This window comes from Rhinoraja longicauda, chromosome 11 (genome assembly GCF_053455715.1).
Source record: "Rhinoraja longicauda isolate Sanriku21f chromosome 11, sRhiLon1.1, whole genome shotgun sequence".
Taxonomy (NCBI): domain Eukaryota; kingdom Metazoa; phylum Chordata; class Chondrichthyes; order Rajiformes; family Arhynchobatidae; genus Rhinoraja; species Rhinoraja longicauda.
The window spans coordinates 17,635,082-17,650,078 of record NC_135963.1 but is presented as its reverse complement, the minus strand read 5'-3'; the positions used below and the strand labels follow the sequence as shown (position 1 = coordinate 17,650,078).

At 39.4% G+C, this 14,997-nt stretch overlaps 1 protein-coding gene across 1 annotated transcript; it reads left to right on the top strand.

Annotated features, from left to right (window-relative positions):
• The first annotated feature begins 57 nt into the window (after positions 1–57).
• Positions 58–14,938, top strand: lrrc41 (leucine rich repeat containing 41). The gene is made up of 10 exons (XM_078408357.1): positions 58–373; positions 4,109–4,195; positions 5,368–5,438; positions 6,668–8,339; positions 9,019–9,255; positions 10,102–10,266; positions 10,785–10,883; positions 11,425–11,544; positions 11,821–11,896; positions 14,346–14,938. Exons 1-10 carry the CDS (start codon positions 262–264, stop codon positions 14,584–14,586), a joined length of 2,880 nt encoding a protein of 959 aa, XP_078264483.1. The 5' UTR covers positions 58–261; the 3' UTR covers positions 14,587–14,938.
• Positions 14,939–14,997: the final 59 nt, after the last annotated feature.

Below are 14,997 nucleotides of genomic sequence, written 5' to 3'. Positions count from 1 at the left end.
GAGGCAGCGTCTCGGGGAAAGGGTTCCGCCCCAAACACTAACTTAGAGCGTAGAAAAACAATAGAGAATCAATGTTCCTTTGAAATCATTTTGCTAGATCAAATGACCGTATAATATAACTTTTATTTGCACCGATCATTGTATTTAGTTGCCGACGCTTTTATAAATTAATACCATGTCAAGAGACGGAACCAATTGAGGTGGTGGACCCAGCGCCTGACGTTGACCTCACCAAGGTGGCGGCCCCGGTTACAGGCAGACATGATGGGGTCGAGTGGCTCTGGCGAGATGAGTTGCGAGGTGCTCTCTTTATTCACCTTCTGTGCTCGGACCATCAGCGAGAACGTGTCCCGGCTGGAGCAGGGGATATGTGGTAAGAGACATAATTACTGCAGCCCGCGCAACTTCTTTGGTACAAGGGGTGCAAGTGGACTTAATTCTTTCTTTTTTTCTTTGGTCCGAGAAACATTCAAATCTAAATCACAATATTAAAAACAAACTTGTAATACGATAGGGTTATAAGCACTGCCGCCATTGACGAGAACTTCCTCTTCTATTGTCAGGGGTGTCAAGATAATTTAATTGTCATATGTCATTGTCAGCAACGGAACTGTGAAATTCTTACTTGCTGCAGCTTAACAGATCCGTAAACTCAATAACACAGATAATTATATAATAATCATCATGCAATAAATGAATAACTAATATTAGGTAACCATAATACTACAAAACTGAAGTTTGTAGTGCAAGCAAAGACCTGGTTCATAGATCATATTTGGTGAGGTTGGTGTTGTATTGCAGTCAAGAACCTGATGTGTGCTGAGACGAAGCTGTTTTTGAACCTGGACATCACAGTTGTCAAGCTCCTGTACTTTATTTTGGATGCTGGTAGTGAAATGAGAGCATGGCCAGGGTGACGTGGGTCTTTGATATTGGTTGCCTTCTTGAGGTGAACCTTTTATAGATCTCTTCAATGATAGAGAGGTCTTAAGGGGTTGGACAGGCTAGATGCAGGAAGATTGTTCCCGATGTTGGGGAAGTCCAGAACAAGGGGTCACAGTTTAAGGATAAGGGATTAGTATGCAAACTTAAGAGATTAGTATGCAAACTTAAAGCACACGTATTGTGGGTTCAGTATTGATGTGGATAGAGAACTGGCTGGCAGACAGGAAGCAAAGAGTAGGAATAAACGGGTCCTTTTCAGAATGGCAGGCAGTGACTAGTGGGGTACCGCAAGGCTCAGTGCTGGGACCCCAGCTATTTACAATATATATTAATGATTTGGATGAGGGGATTGAATGCAACATCTCCAAGTTTGCGGATGACACGAAGCTGGGGGGCAGTGTCACCTGTGAGGAGGATGCTAGGAGGCTGCAACGTGACTTGGATTGGTTAGGTGAGTGGGCAAATGCATGGCAGATGCAGTATAACGTGGATAAATGTGAGGTTATCCACTTTGGTGGCAAGAACAGGAAAGCAGACTATTACCTGAATGGTGGCCGATTAGGAGAAGGGGAGATGCAACGAGACCTGGGTGTCGTGGTACACCAGTCATTGAAAGTAGGCATGCAGGTGCAGCAGGCAGTGAAGAAAGCGAATGGTATGTTCATAGCGAGGGGGGATTTGAGTATAGGAGCAGGGAGGTTCTGCTGCAGTTGTACAGGGCATTGGTGAGACCACACCTGGAGTATTGCGTACAGTTTTGGTCTTCTAACCTGAGGAAAGACATTCTTGCCATAGAGGGAGTACAGAGAAGGTTCACCAGATTGATTCCTGGGATGGCAGGACTTTCATAAGAAGAAAGACTGGATAGACTCGGCTTGTACTCGCTGGAATTTAGAAGATTGAGGGGGGATCTTATAGAAACTTACAAAATTCTTAAGGGGTTGGACAGGCTAGATGCAGGAAGATTGTTCCCGATGTTGGGGAAGTCCAGAATAAGGGGTCACAGTTTAAGGATAAGGGGGAAGTCTTTTAGGACCGAGATGAGAACGTTTTTTTTCACACAGAGAGTGGTGAATCTGTGGAATTCTCTGCCACAGAAGGTAGTTGAGGCCAGTTCATTGGCTATATTTAAGAGGGAGTTAGATGTGGCCCTTGAGGCTAAAGGGATCAGGAGGTATGGAGGGAAGGCAGGTATGGGATACTGAGTTGGATGATCAGCCATGATCATATTGAATGGCGGTGCGGGCTCGAAGGACCGAATGTCCTACTCCTGCACCTATTTTCTATGTTTCTATGTTTCTAATGTCTGCGATCAACTGGGCAATGTCTACCACTGTGTAGTCTCCATTGTTGCTAGGCGTTCAACCAGGTCAATATGCTTTTATGATGTAACCAATCAAAATACTTTCTACCTTAGACCTGTAGATATTTGATAACATACTGAATTTCCTCAATCTTCTTAGAAAGTAGAGGCATTGATGAGCTCTCTTTGTGATTGCATCAATGTGTTGGGCCCAGGACAATCCAAACGAGCCAGAGTCGTAGATTGACACATGCTATTTGAGGCCAAAACTGAGGAATAAATATAATTTTATGTGTGGAGGGTGTTACAGAGACAATGATGAGTGAGAGCATCAAAGTATTTAATAATGAAGATGAGAAGATCAAAGTTGACACAATGCTGGTTTACAAAAGAAGTGCTGGATCAGGCAGCATCTCCAGAGCCATATGCAGGTGATGTTTTGGGTTGGGACCCTTTTTCAGACTAATTGTGGAAAGGGGGAGAAAGCTGGAAAAGAGGCGGGGTGGGGCCTGGTAAGTAATAAATGGATACAAGTGAGGATTTTGACTGGCAGATGAGTGGCCAAAGGCAAGAGGTGAAAATAAAACAAAAGGCTGTGAGATAAGAAAAGAGTCATGAAATGGAGAGGAGAGGATAGGGTAGGGTGGGGGTGTGATGGCAGGAGAAATGGGTGTGCATCCAGATGGGCCACAGGGATGAGAGAGTAACCATGTGGGTGAGGTGTGTTCACTAGTTCACTAGCTACCTTCAATGTTTATACTGTTTGATGGTAGGCTACCCAAGCAGAATATGAGGTGCTGTTCCTCCAGTTTGCATGTGACTTCACTATGGCAATGGTTGAGGCCCAGGACAGAAAGCTCAGTATAGTAATGAGAAGGGGAGATAAAATGATTAGCAACTGGGAAATCCAACAGGGCTTGGCAGACAAAGTGCAAATATTCAGCAAAACGGTATTCGATTCCACACTTTGTCTCTTGGTCAGCAAATCTTAGTTCATTGGTATAATTTAGTGGAGGTGACAGCTCGATAGGATTTCATCAATGTTAGTATTTCAGTATACAGATTCCAAAGTTTTTGGAATAGCTTATGTTCCTGGTGGTTAGAAAAATATAATATGACCATTGAGAGACTATTGGAATAGTTGGGTCCAGTAGTATTAAAAGTATGAATGAGTGATTCAGTGGTAGCTGACTGAGAGAGACCAGGAGTCGGGTGCACTTATCAATGCCATGAACATGAATCCTCGTCTTGGTGGGAAATGTGAGATTGAACTTCTCCCTGTTGCAGAGAAATGTAGCCAGTGATTAGGAAATATATTTTGTGGTGGGGATAGGAAACATTAGCTTTTGTCTTGCCATTCTTTAGTTGGAAGCGGTTTCTGCCTCTTTTGGACATTTCTGGCAATTTATACAGAAGGTGGCAGGAGATAAAGGTGGATGATGCCAGTGTACTTGTAGCTTTTGGATGATGCTGAGGAGAAACATGAGAATTAGCAACAGTAGAGAACCAAGTACAGATCAATAGACAATAGGTGCAGGAGGAGGCCGTTCGGCCCTTCAAGCCAGCACCGCCATTCAATGTGATCATGGCTGATCATTCTCAATCAGTACCCCGTTCCTGCCTTCTCCCCATACCCCCTGACTCCGCTATCCTTAAGAGCTCTATCCAGCTCTCTCTTGAATGCATTCAGAGAATTGGCCTCCACTGCCTTCTGAGGCAGAGAATTCCACAGATTCACAACTCTCTGACTGAAAAAGTTCCATGGGAGACTGGAGAAGAAACTGTGAACACATGGAAAAGGGAAGTATTTGTTTCCTTGATAGATTCATAATCATTTTCAATCTTGTATTTCTCACATAGATTTGCCAGCAGTGGTCTTTCAAGAACTACTGCAATTTCTTAACATTTATGACCTGGAGAGGATCGAAGAGGTCGCGGTAAGGAAAGGTAAAGTTAAAGTTTAAAAAAACGTCCTTTGGGGAAATTGTAGAATTTTGATAATTGAATTATTCTCAAAATTGGAGTATACTTAGGGATAGATATTCAGAATCCTTCCCAGGGTGGGGGAGCCTAAAACTAGAACCGTAGATTTAAAGGGGATCTGACAGGCAAATTGTTCGCACAGAGGGTGTAGTGCATATGGAGATAGCTGCCAGAAGAGGTCGTAGAGATTTAGTTTAGTTTAATGTGACGTATACTGAGGTACAGTGAAAAACTTTTTGTTGCATGCTAACAAGTTAGCGGAAAGACTATACATGATTACAATCGAGCCATCCACAGTGTACAAATACATGATAAATGGAAACATGTTTAGTGCAAGGTAAAGTCCGATTAAAGATAGTCCGAGGGTCTCCAGTGAGGTAGATAGTAGCTCAAGACTGCTCTCTGGTTGTTGATAGGATGGTTCAGGTAGATACAATTGGAATGTTTAAAATGCATTTGGATGGGTCCATGGATAGGAAAGGTTTAGAGGGAAATGACTCAAATGTAGGTATGTGGGATATATATAGGCATCTTAGTTGGCATGGATTAGTTGTTCCAAAGAGCCTGTTTCCATTTTTTTTTTAAAGGACACAAAGCGCTGGACTAATTCAGCGGGTCAGGTAGCATCTTTGGAGAACTTTGATAGGTGACGTTTGGGTTTGGGACCCTTCTTCAGACTGATTGTGGTGAGGTGTGTGCATGGGCGAGGGACATTTTTGATAGGTAGAAGGTTGAAGAAGGATGAAGGGATGAAAAGTGTAAGATAAGGATAGAAGAGGTGTGAATTGTGAAGCTAGAGGAAGAAATATAGGTGGGTGGGGACAGGGAGAGTGGGAAGGGGAGAACTTAATGTGAATCTACGTGAGGAAGAGGGGGTTGGGGGAATGGGTGGGTGGTTCCATGTTGTACAACTCTGATGCTACTAAAGGTTTAAAATTGATTAAATACTAATATTCTTTCTATTTTCTATATTGTCAACCCATATGCATGTCTGTTTTCTACTCTTTTCCCCTCCGTTTTGGGTTTCTAGTTCTTTGCTGCGCTCTAGCCCTGCAATCAACCACTGTGGACTAGTGGTTATACTACAACTTTCCATGTTAATATTTTGTACTGCATTCATTTTCTGTGTGTTCTAGGTATTTCTACTCAAGCTTTTTGGCATCAGATTTGGAAAGATGTGATGGGAACAAATCCTAAAGCTAAGACAGTAAGTTTATCCACCTTGGATCCCTTTTGTAATTTTTATGCTAATTCTGTACAAATGTTAATATTTTTGAAGCAAATATAGGACATTCAACGCAGCTAATATTGTTGCTATTGTTGTAAATTTTTAAAAGCAGCTACAGTACAAATTGTTTTATTGATGAAAATCCCTAGCAGGGTATTATTTTGCCAGAATGTAAAGAAACAAAACATTGTTTAAAGCAGAAAGGAAATAAAAACAGAAAGTACTGAAATATTCCGCTCAGCAGATCACACCACATCTGTAGGAAGAAATACAGAATTAACATTTTGGGTTGAAGACATTTTGTTGGAACTGGAAAGGAGGCAAGTAGAACTTATTAGGCTGGGGGGGAGGGGGGGGGAGGTGGAGTGGGGTGGTGGGAATGTCTCTCATAGTGTAATACTAGGGCAACTATAGGGAAACCTTGTAAATAAGGTTTTCTGGTTAGTGAGTGAATGGAAGCAGTTAGAGAGTGAGAACATGGACAAAATGCAGAGCAAGGGGGATGTACCCAGGAGGTCAGGTTGGGCATGTCCTCCACTTGCAGAGGAAGGAAAAAAAAGCGGGAAAAAGACAGACCAGTTGAACTGATGTCACAAATGGCTACATGAATCAGACCAAAATCACGTTACTTGAAGTTGTAGAATTAAATATTTAAAAAAAAAAAAATTTTGTTTTTTACTTGGGCCTCACCTAACTGTGTAATGGTAAATTTGCAGGTCAAAAGAAACATTAAAAATATGATCCAGATTTGTTGCTAGTTGATCTTATTTGAAAGTGTGCTTATGGACCTATTAATAATTTGATGCAAACTAAGTTGCTTTTGGGTAATGTATATCTTGGCCTGAAGTTAATATTGGCAAACATTAACCTGAGTCCATATAGATTTCTTGTATCTTATAGTTTGTGCTCCAGTGTTCATGGTGCTGGTGCTTTGAAAGTTAGCTGACTGGAGCTGTTTCTTTGGAATGTAAAAACCTTGATTGAGATCCACTTGGTGGACAAAAAATTTAGTTCTCCCGCAGATGATGAAAGGATGTTTTGTTGTGCATTTCTCAATAGGATTGTTGTGGACATTTACACATGTTGCTGGTGGAGAATACAGAAAGTAATATTAAAGGTGGTTCTCACAAATGTATAAGATAAGTTTGGAAATGTCACCGTGTGATATTGCTTCTATGTTTTAACCTGCCTTTCTTTCATTACTACAGGAACCTATTAACTGGAGGCAAAAGTTTTTGCAAACATTCTTTCATGGTGTTCTTTGGGGAACATTGGATATTTTGAGCGACAGGCAACTAAATAATTCTCGTTCTTCTGCATTAATTCTCGCTTCTCGACATGTTAGCAAACTTGTAATTCGCAACAAGCTGCAAGGAGTGCAAGAACTGGCTGATAATCCAACCATTTGTAGCCGTTTAACGAGCACTGTGCATAAGCTGGTGTTTCAACATCTACGTTCTGTGGATCAAACATTGCAAGATTCGCTCTTAACGTTGCTTCATGGTCTCATTCACCATGGAGTTGTGAAGGAGGTGGCACTGTCACATTGGAATGAGCCTCACCCTGAATTATTGGCCCTCCTATTGAGGACAAGTGCAGGACTTCGGCATGTAAGAAAGAAGGAATCTCAGTGCAAAGAATGTTGTAATGAGGATAGATTAAAGATGAACATTAAAGCAAGGGTTCCAACAGTTCAGAAAAATATATTGGATTGTTGCCAGCAGGAGGCTGATAGGAGATTCACCACTGCTGACGACAATGCAGCTAAGAAAGTTAAGTCTGCAACTATTGGCATGACTTCTGATGATCTGATATCTCCCAGCACATATCATGCAACCTGTGAAGAAATATCGTGTGGAGAAGTTGGAATAGTATCTGAGCCTAGTAATTGTAATACACGTAAGATTCGTCCAAAAAAGTGCAAATCCTGTCTCAGGATGCAGAATCCATTGAGAAGTCGTGATGCACGCAGTGTTGTTTTTGATGTGAAGCTTTTTTCGGAAGGCAATGGCAGAGTTTCGGCAGAACCGCATTCTTATTCAAGCCATGATCTGTTTGAACCAACTTATCTTTCCAACAAGACTTGTGAAAGCAATTGTTGTAGCAAACAGCAGATTATTAATGGGCAGTTGTATTCTGCACCTGGCAGGGTTATGAAAGAAATGGAGTATTCTGAACAACATCACAGTTCTGAAGAAACAGCAAGCTATTCCCATGAAGCTAGCAGCAGGACCTTTACAGAGCCACGGTCTCCCCACGCTGCCACAAGGACTTCAGAAAAGCTGCTGTCTCATAAATGTGCAAATGGTTTTCAGAAGCACAACTCTGCTATTGTGGAAGAAGTTGCCTTTTCAGAAGAGCTAGGATCTCCAAGTATGGCGTTTGGTGAATTTGGAACAAATGCAGACAGCAGAACTTTAGATGAATCGTATGTTTGCCATCCAAGCACTTGTTCATCAGAAGATTTGACTCCATGCTATGCAAATAATAGAATGTGTAAGAAGCCACGACTCACTGATGTGTGTAACTTCAAGTCAGAAGAAAAATCAAAGACAAATCAAAGGTTATCTGAAGAGATTGAGAAACAAGGGGACATCTACGACTATATATTTATGATTGGTAAAGGTAAAACAAAATCTGTTCAAAATACATCAGATACTGATGAAAACAATGATAGCCTATTAGAAGAACTGAGTGACGATGCTCTTACTGGGAAAGAGCAAGCTGACACAACGTTTTCTTCTTGTCCTGAACTGTATGTGAGGAGTGTGTCGGTGCTGGAAATTACGTCAGTCGCATTGTCCTACAAATCTGCCGTGATGCTATCCAAGTTGCTCAGTTCGTGGGTTTCCCTCCAGAAACTGGTCTTGGAGTACAATGGTTAGTTTGCAAGATTTATTAAGAAATAAAAACATTACATGATTTGGAACTGCAGTTAATCCTACGTTTCAGATGGGAGAAGCAGAAAACTTGAACCTGATTAAGCATCTTTATTTAGGTGCATGATGCATCTGAGAAAACCAATAAAAGTTTTAATTTTTGGTTTGTAAGTGCAATATTCACTACACCAAAGACTTTTTTTTTAATCACCTTCTGTCCCTAACCCTTGCTTCCAGAAATATCAGGTATTTAGTTAAAGTTTTGAACACCACTGAAAGTTTCACCAACAAAAAGCATTTGTTTTGCCATGTGCTTATGTACTTATTCTCTCGTTAGAAATGCTATCAAATTAGTGTTTGAACATTGTGTCTATTTTTCACTTTAATTTAGAGCAATATTTATTTTCATGTAATCTCATCAAGTAATGTTGCTGTTTTAATAAACCTAGTGTATATTTGAGGAATGGACATCAACATTTTTGTTCTTCTCCATTCCTCTAATGAGTCAAGTAATTAATCTGTAAGGAGGCCTCAATCAACCTTGTAAGCTTATGACAGATTGGGGTTGATTCAGTCACAGGTTTACAAAAAAATGTTAGAATAACATTTATGTTTATATACATACTACAAGCTCTTAAAAGGATTCCATAGCTACATTTTGTTGTTTCCTTTTCTTCTAGGCCTGGGTCCTGCCATTTTTCTGGTCCTTAAGGGGCTCTACGTACTTTCTTGTCGCAGCAGTTGTCTTTCCACTCTAGTATTAAAAGATGATATCTTACACCTTCCCCTGGTAAAACTTATTAAAATCATAATTGGCATCTTCCCTCGCCTTCAAACATTCCATTTGGGATTCCTGCTGGAAATCCAAAGTGAATCATTAGAAAACAAGTTGTTGACGGGTACTCCAGAAATAAGAGGTTGGTAATAAATTTCCATTGTATTCATTTACTTCATATTGTTATCAGAATGGTTGGTAGAAAACAATGATCTTTCCGTTTGTCCCAAAAGCTCCATGTGAAATTATATTTGGGGTTCAGAAGATTGCCTAACATAGCAACAGTGTCAACTGGGAAGGAAATTGATCTCTTGATTAATTTAGAATACGGTGGTAATCAATTACAGAGGAGAAAAGGAGAAAAAACTCTCTATTGGATGAAGGCAGAAGAGATTAACAGACCTGGAATGGACTGGTTGTATTTTGAAGAAAGACTAATAAGATTTGGCTTATACCCTCTGAAGTTTAGAAGAGTTAATGATGACTTGATTGAAACACTCAAATCCTAAATTGATCCTTTAATAGTAGATATAGGGAGGATTTTCCTCTTATGAGAGAATCTAGAAATAGAGGACTATATGAAAAATGAAGTGGTTCCCATTTAAAACAAATGTAGTAATGTTTTATCTTTCAGGGTGATGAGTCTTTGAAATGTTTTATCAAAGGGCGGTTGAAACAGGGTTTTGAATATTTTTAAGGCAGTGATAAGAAGATTCATGATAAGCAAAGGAGGAAATGATACTTCAGGAAGGTGGAAATGTAGAGTTCAGGTCATGGTTAGATCAGTCATGGAAAAATGGAGCACGCTTATGCACTGAACAATTCCAGCTCCTAATTTTTTTAATAATCGTTTCCTTTAATGGTGATAGAACTTCAGTTAACTGGACCATGAGCATTATCAAACAATTCTTTAACTTCTAATTAGAAAGACAATGATTTGGATGTTCTCTTTGACATGTTTTCTAATTGTTAATTTCTGTTACTGCAGGTAGTTGCCTGGAGAATTTGAGTCTGAGTTGTACAAACATGCCGCTACAGGTTGACATGCTGCTGACTGTTTTAAAGGAATTGAAAGTCCTTAAATGCCTACATCTGCACAAGGCATCATTTAATCCACCTGAGGAACTTGGCAAATTGCTGCATGCAGCTACATGTGCGTGGTAATATACTTTGAAGTTTGTCAAACGTGTTTTTAAGAATATTTTATTGTCGGCATGTAGTGAATGTGTATATCTCACTGTGAAATAAACATTACTCATTCGCTTAGAACACACAATGCTGGAGTAACTCATCAGGTCAGGCGGCATAGATGATGGTTTGGGTCAAGACTCTTGTGTCTGAACCACAATCACAAATTTGCGATTTGTCCCCGAGAAAATAAAAGAACATTATCTGGAGCAATCAGTCTCTTTTACAGCATGTAACCCTGTTTATACATTGACATTGAAACGTGTGAACGTGTAGTTTGCTAATCTCACACTCCTCGTACCTGGTATGATCAATTGTTTGAAACTCAAACAGATTTCCAGGTTCTCACTGTATGTTCTTGTTTTATTGCCAGAAACATTCAAAAAGAGCAGTTCTGCTGATCTGTGAGTGTAAAACCCCATGTCAAATGTTGTCTTCATTTGTAAAGCAATATAACCTAATAATGTATAATTTTGGTCCTAGTCTCTCTCCCTTCATTAGAATGGATCACCATACAAGATGTTAACCTTGCCGTTTGCTTTAAGGAAGTTCTAGATCTTCTGCGCAGTGCACCTCTCAAAGGTGAGAAAAAGCAATGATATAGTATTGACATTCCTCACTAAAAATGGTGTATCATTTTTATCGTGTAAAGAATATGTTAGCATCAGTAACGAGTGAACACATTTTAGAATAGTGTCATGCTAATCTGAAATTATGAATACTGAATAAGGGTGGTGCAACTGGTAAAGCTGCTGCGTCACATCACCAGAGACCTAGGTTCGATCCTGACCTCAGGTGCTGTCTGTGTAGTTTGTATGTTCTACTTTGACCCATATTTCAAAAAAATTCTCTGCCTGTAAGGCATTTCAAATCCATGTCCATGCCGAGCAAGTTGGCACTTTGGGCTTGTTCCACTTGCCTCAATTTGACCCCATACCTCTCCAAACCCATCCTTTCTATCTGCATACTCTCTTTTAAAAGTTTGGGATACCTTGAGATTATGATAGGTGCACATTGGTGCAAGTCTTTTTCCTTTATATATGAATTATTTCAAGAATTGCAAAGCAATATGATTCCTCAAGATAAGCCTAAAGCTAAACATCTTTCATTTTCTTGTTCACAGGTTTAACTTTGGATAACTGCCATCTGTTTGAAAACCACATAGAAACAGTGTCTGAAATTGTCACTGCTCTAAAACAAAATCAGTCCCTCAAATCCTTGTCACTGCCTGCAAATCGATTGGGTTGGTACATTATTTTACTCTGGCGGCTATTGGGGAAAACGGTTTTACATTCCAGAAGTGGAGTGCTCAGACCTTCCCAACCCAATGACTGAGATGTTTAACTATCAATAAATGCAATTGAGCTTTGTTTACTTTTTGGTGGGATAACCTCGTTTTATCAATATTTTCCCTATTCTCCGAGTCTATATATATCTTGCGTCAATGTAGAAATGTATCATCTAAAGGGCACAAGTTGAAACAATTCTTAAATGTATAACATATTCTTTTTGTAATTAGGAAACAAAGGTCTGGTGTCGCTTGCAAAGCTCTTTACTGAGGATTCTTTGTCTTGTATATCCTGCCTGAATGTGAGGTAATCATTTTTTAAATTTCATTCCAGATCCAGCTTCCCCAGATTGACAATTACTAGTTCAATAGTGCTTTATTTGTCACGTGCAACTCTTTTTGTATATATTACACATGCAGGCGCCACCATTATTCAAAATCCAAAGTCTGGTGAGCCCGCTTGTTCGATGTACTGGAGCAGTTCCTGCGAAATTCAAGTGCTTGACTGGACTTTTTTTAATGCTGTGCTGCCCCAACGACCATTGGGCTATTGAACACTATGAACTGCCTTGGTTGCACTAGGGACTTAAGGCTTTATTTTACTTTTTGGGGTTATATATTGGTTTTTTTAAATTATTGAACTTTTTAAAAATGTTTATATTATCTATTGAGTATTGTGTTTGCAACTGTATTGTGCTGCTGGAAGTGAGAATTTAATTGTTCTATTTTGGTGTATCATGATAAAATACAATTGAGTACCAGCCTCAAGTTGTGTGTTCAAACTAGCAACCTCCCTCTCAGAAAGAAATTCTACCTTTAGATTCCCATAAACATTTTGCACCTTGCCATAAGGCTGTGCCCTCTGGTTATAGTTGCTTCTGTAATGATGAAAATATTCCTACTATTCATGCTATCAGTACCCTCTGTAGCATACCTATTTTCCCTCTGTTCAAAGGAAAACAAACATGCCCTATGCACACACCCCTCAAATAAAACATTTCAATCCAAGCAATGTCTTGTCAAATCTCCTCTGCATGCTCTCCAAAGCAATTACATCCACCTTGTAGTGTGCCAATCAGAACTGCATGACATATTCCAGTTGTGCACCATACTGACATTTTAAGGTTGTGTCATTACACCTGCCCTCTTGCACTATGATAAAAACAGAAAATGTTGGAAACACTCAACAGGTGAGGCGACATATGTGATAAAATAAACTTAACATTTTGGGTCTGTGATCCTTCATCAGAACTTGGAAAGAAAACATCAATGCTGGAGTAACTCAATGGGTCAGGCAGCATCTCTAGATGGCATGGAAATGTGACATTTCAGGTTGGGACGCTTCTTCAGTCTGAAGAAGGATCCTGACTTGCAGCATCATCTATCCATGTTCTCCAGACATGCTGACTGACCCGCTGAGTTACTCCACCATTTTGTGTCCTTTTGTTAAACCTCCATCTGTACTTCCTTGGTTCCACAAGAAAGCATGTTAGTTCAGGTAGCAAAGGTAAGGAAAGTGGATGGGTGGAAGAAAGGAATATCAGGTCATTATTAGATCTCGCTTGTCTTCTCTTTCCCAGATAATGAAATATTCTGGACTTGAAATGTTAGGTTTCTCTTCTCATTGATGCCGCCAGTCCCATTTCTTTTTTAACATTTGTCTTTATTTCAGATTTTCTTCACCTGCAGTTTACATTTTTTATTTTCTTGTATTCTATGCCTTGGCTAATGAATGTTTGCATTAGGCATCATTTTGCCTCTGCTGCCATCTTTAGGGATCTCTAGACTAACACACTAAGGTACCTCTGATCCTCTACACCCTAGGGCCCTGCGTTGTTCTTAATTAGGATTATATTCCATCTGCCATTGCTTTGTTCAATTTTCCAGCTGATCAATATTTCTCCGTGGCCCAGACTATCCTTCTCATCAATATTGCACCAATTTTAATGTCATCTGCATTTTTAATCATACCACTTACATTCACACAGAATTCATTAATGTATATAAGGGAAAGGATTCCAGCACAGATCCTTGTGGTCTACCAGGCTTTGAACCACAAAAGTGTCCCTCCACCCTTCTCTCTCTCTCTCTACTGACTAAAATAATTTTATATCCAATTTGCCCTTAATCTTCAACCCTCTGGATGAGCCTTCATTGAAGTCCTTGTAGACTACATTAACTGAACATATTATGACTAAAACTGCTCAGATAGGCTTTTTCACCAATGCTGAATGTCTCTGATCAATCCATGACTTGCCAAGAATATATTAATCCTATCCCTCGTTTTATCCAATAACTTGTCTACTGTTATTGTTAGATTAACTAGCCTGTAATTACCTGGCTTCTCCTTGCTGCCCTTCTTAAATAAAGGTATCGTATTTACTGTCCTCCAGTTGTTCTACACCTAACCTGTGGCCAGCAAAGATTTAAAAATCTGCCAGGGATCCAGCAATCACCTCTCTGCCTCCCATATTCACCAGGGATACACCTCACTAGGCCAAGGGGATTAAATCCTCCTTTTGGCATACGAAGACATCCAATACATCACTGTAGCAATACAGTTGTAAAATCAGCAAAAATCATAAGATGGTTACAGTGCAACTAATAGATAACATTGAAAAAAAATGCAAATTTGTTTGACGTGAATATGTTTAATATTACCAATGCATCAGTTTTATACATTGCAGTTGTAATGAACAACTTAATGTACTATCTTAATTTAAATCAGATTTCATAGCATATAATTTTGTTTTAAGTGCTAATTGTATTCGTGGGGATGGACTACTTGAGTTTGCAATGTTCCTTACGAAAGCTGACTTGGAACGGTCTGGCCGGCTAAAGCTGAAAGAACTGAACGTAAGTGAGAACCTATTCTTCAGAGATCCTGCACTTACCAAAGAGGCAATCGAACTCTTCAAAAACAAATGTCATGTAATCACAGTACAGTCTCTTACTGACCCATTACAAGCACTTGCTAATTATTCCAGTGTAATGTAGATACTTCCAATATTGTATTTTTTCTGTACCCCTATTCAAATGGATTTGTTTTATGACCAAAGTTATTTGTCTACTTTTAATTGGAAAACTGTTTTAAAAAAAAACAGGCATGAAATCCAAGTCACTCCAAAGTAACTATTGAACCGATTTGAGGTATATTTTGGACAACAGACAATTATGGGGTTTTTTCTTCCTCCAAGCTTTCAGAGTACTTGGTGATATTTTTTTAGAAGTAGGATTTTGTTTTGTTAAAGGATGGTACAGTAAATCTTAATGTACCAAATCTGATCTTGAGTTACTTAATTTTTCATGCCTTAACATTACCTGGTTTTATAAAGATAATGTAATTTGAAGCAACGAATTATTAAATGATGTATTGTAATAAAGTTTCATAATAAAGTCCAGTGGCAA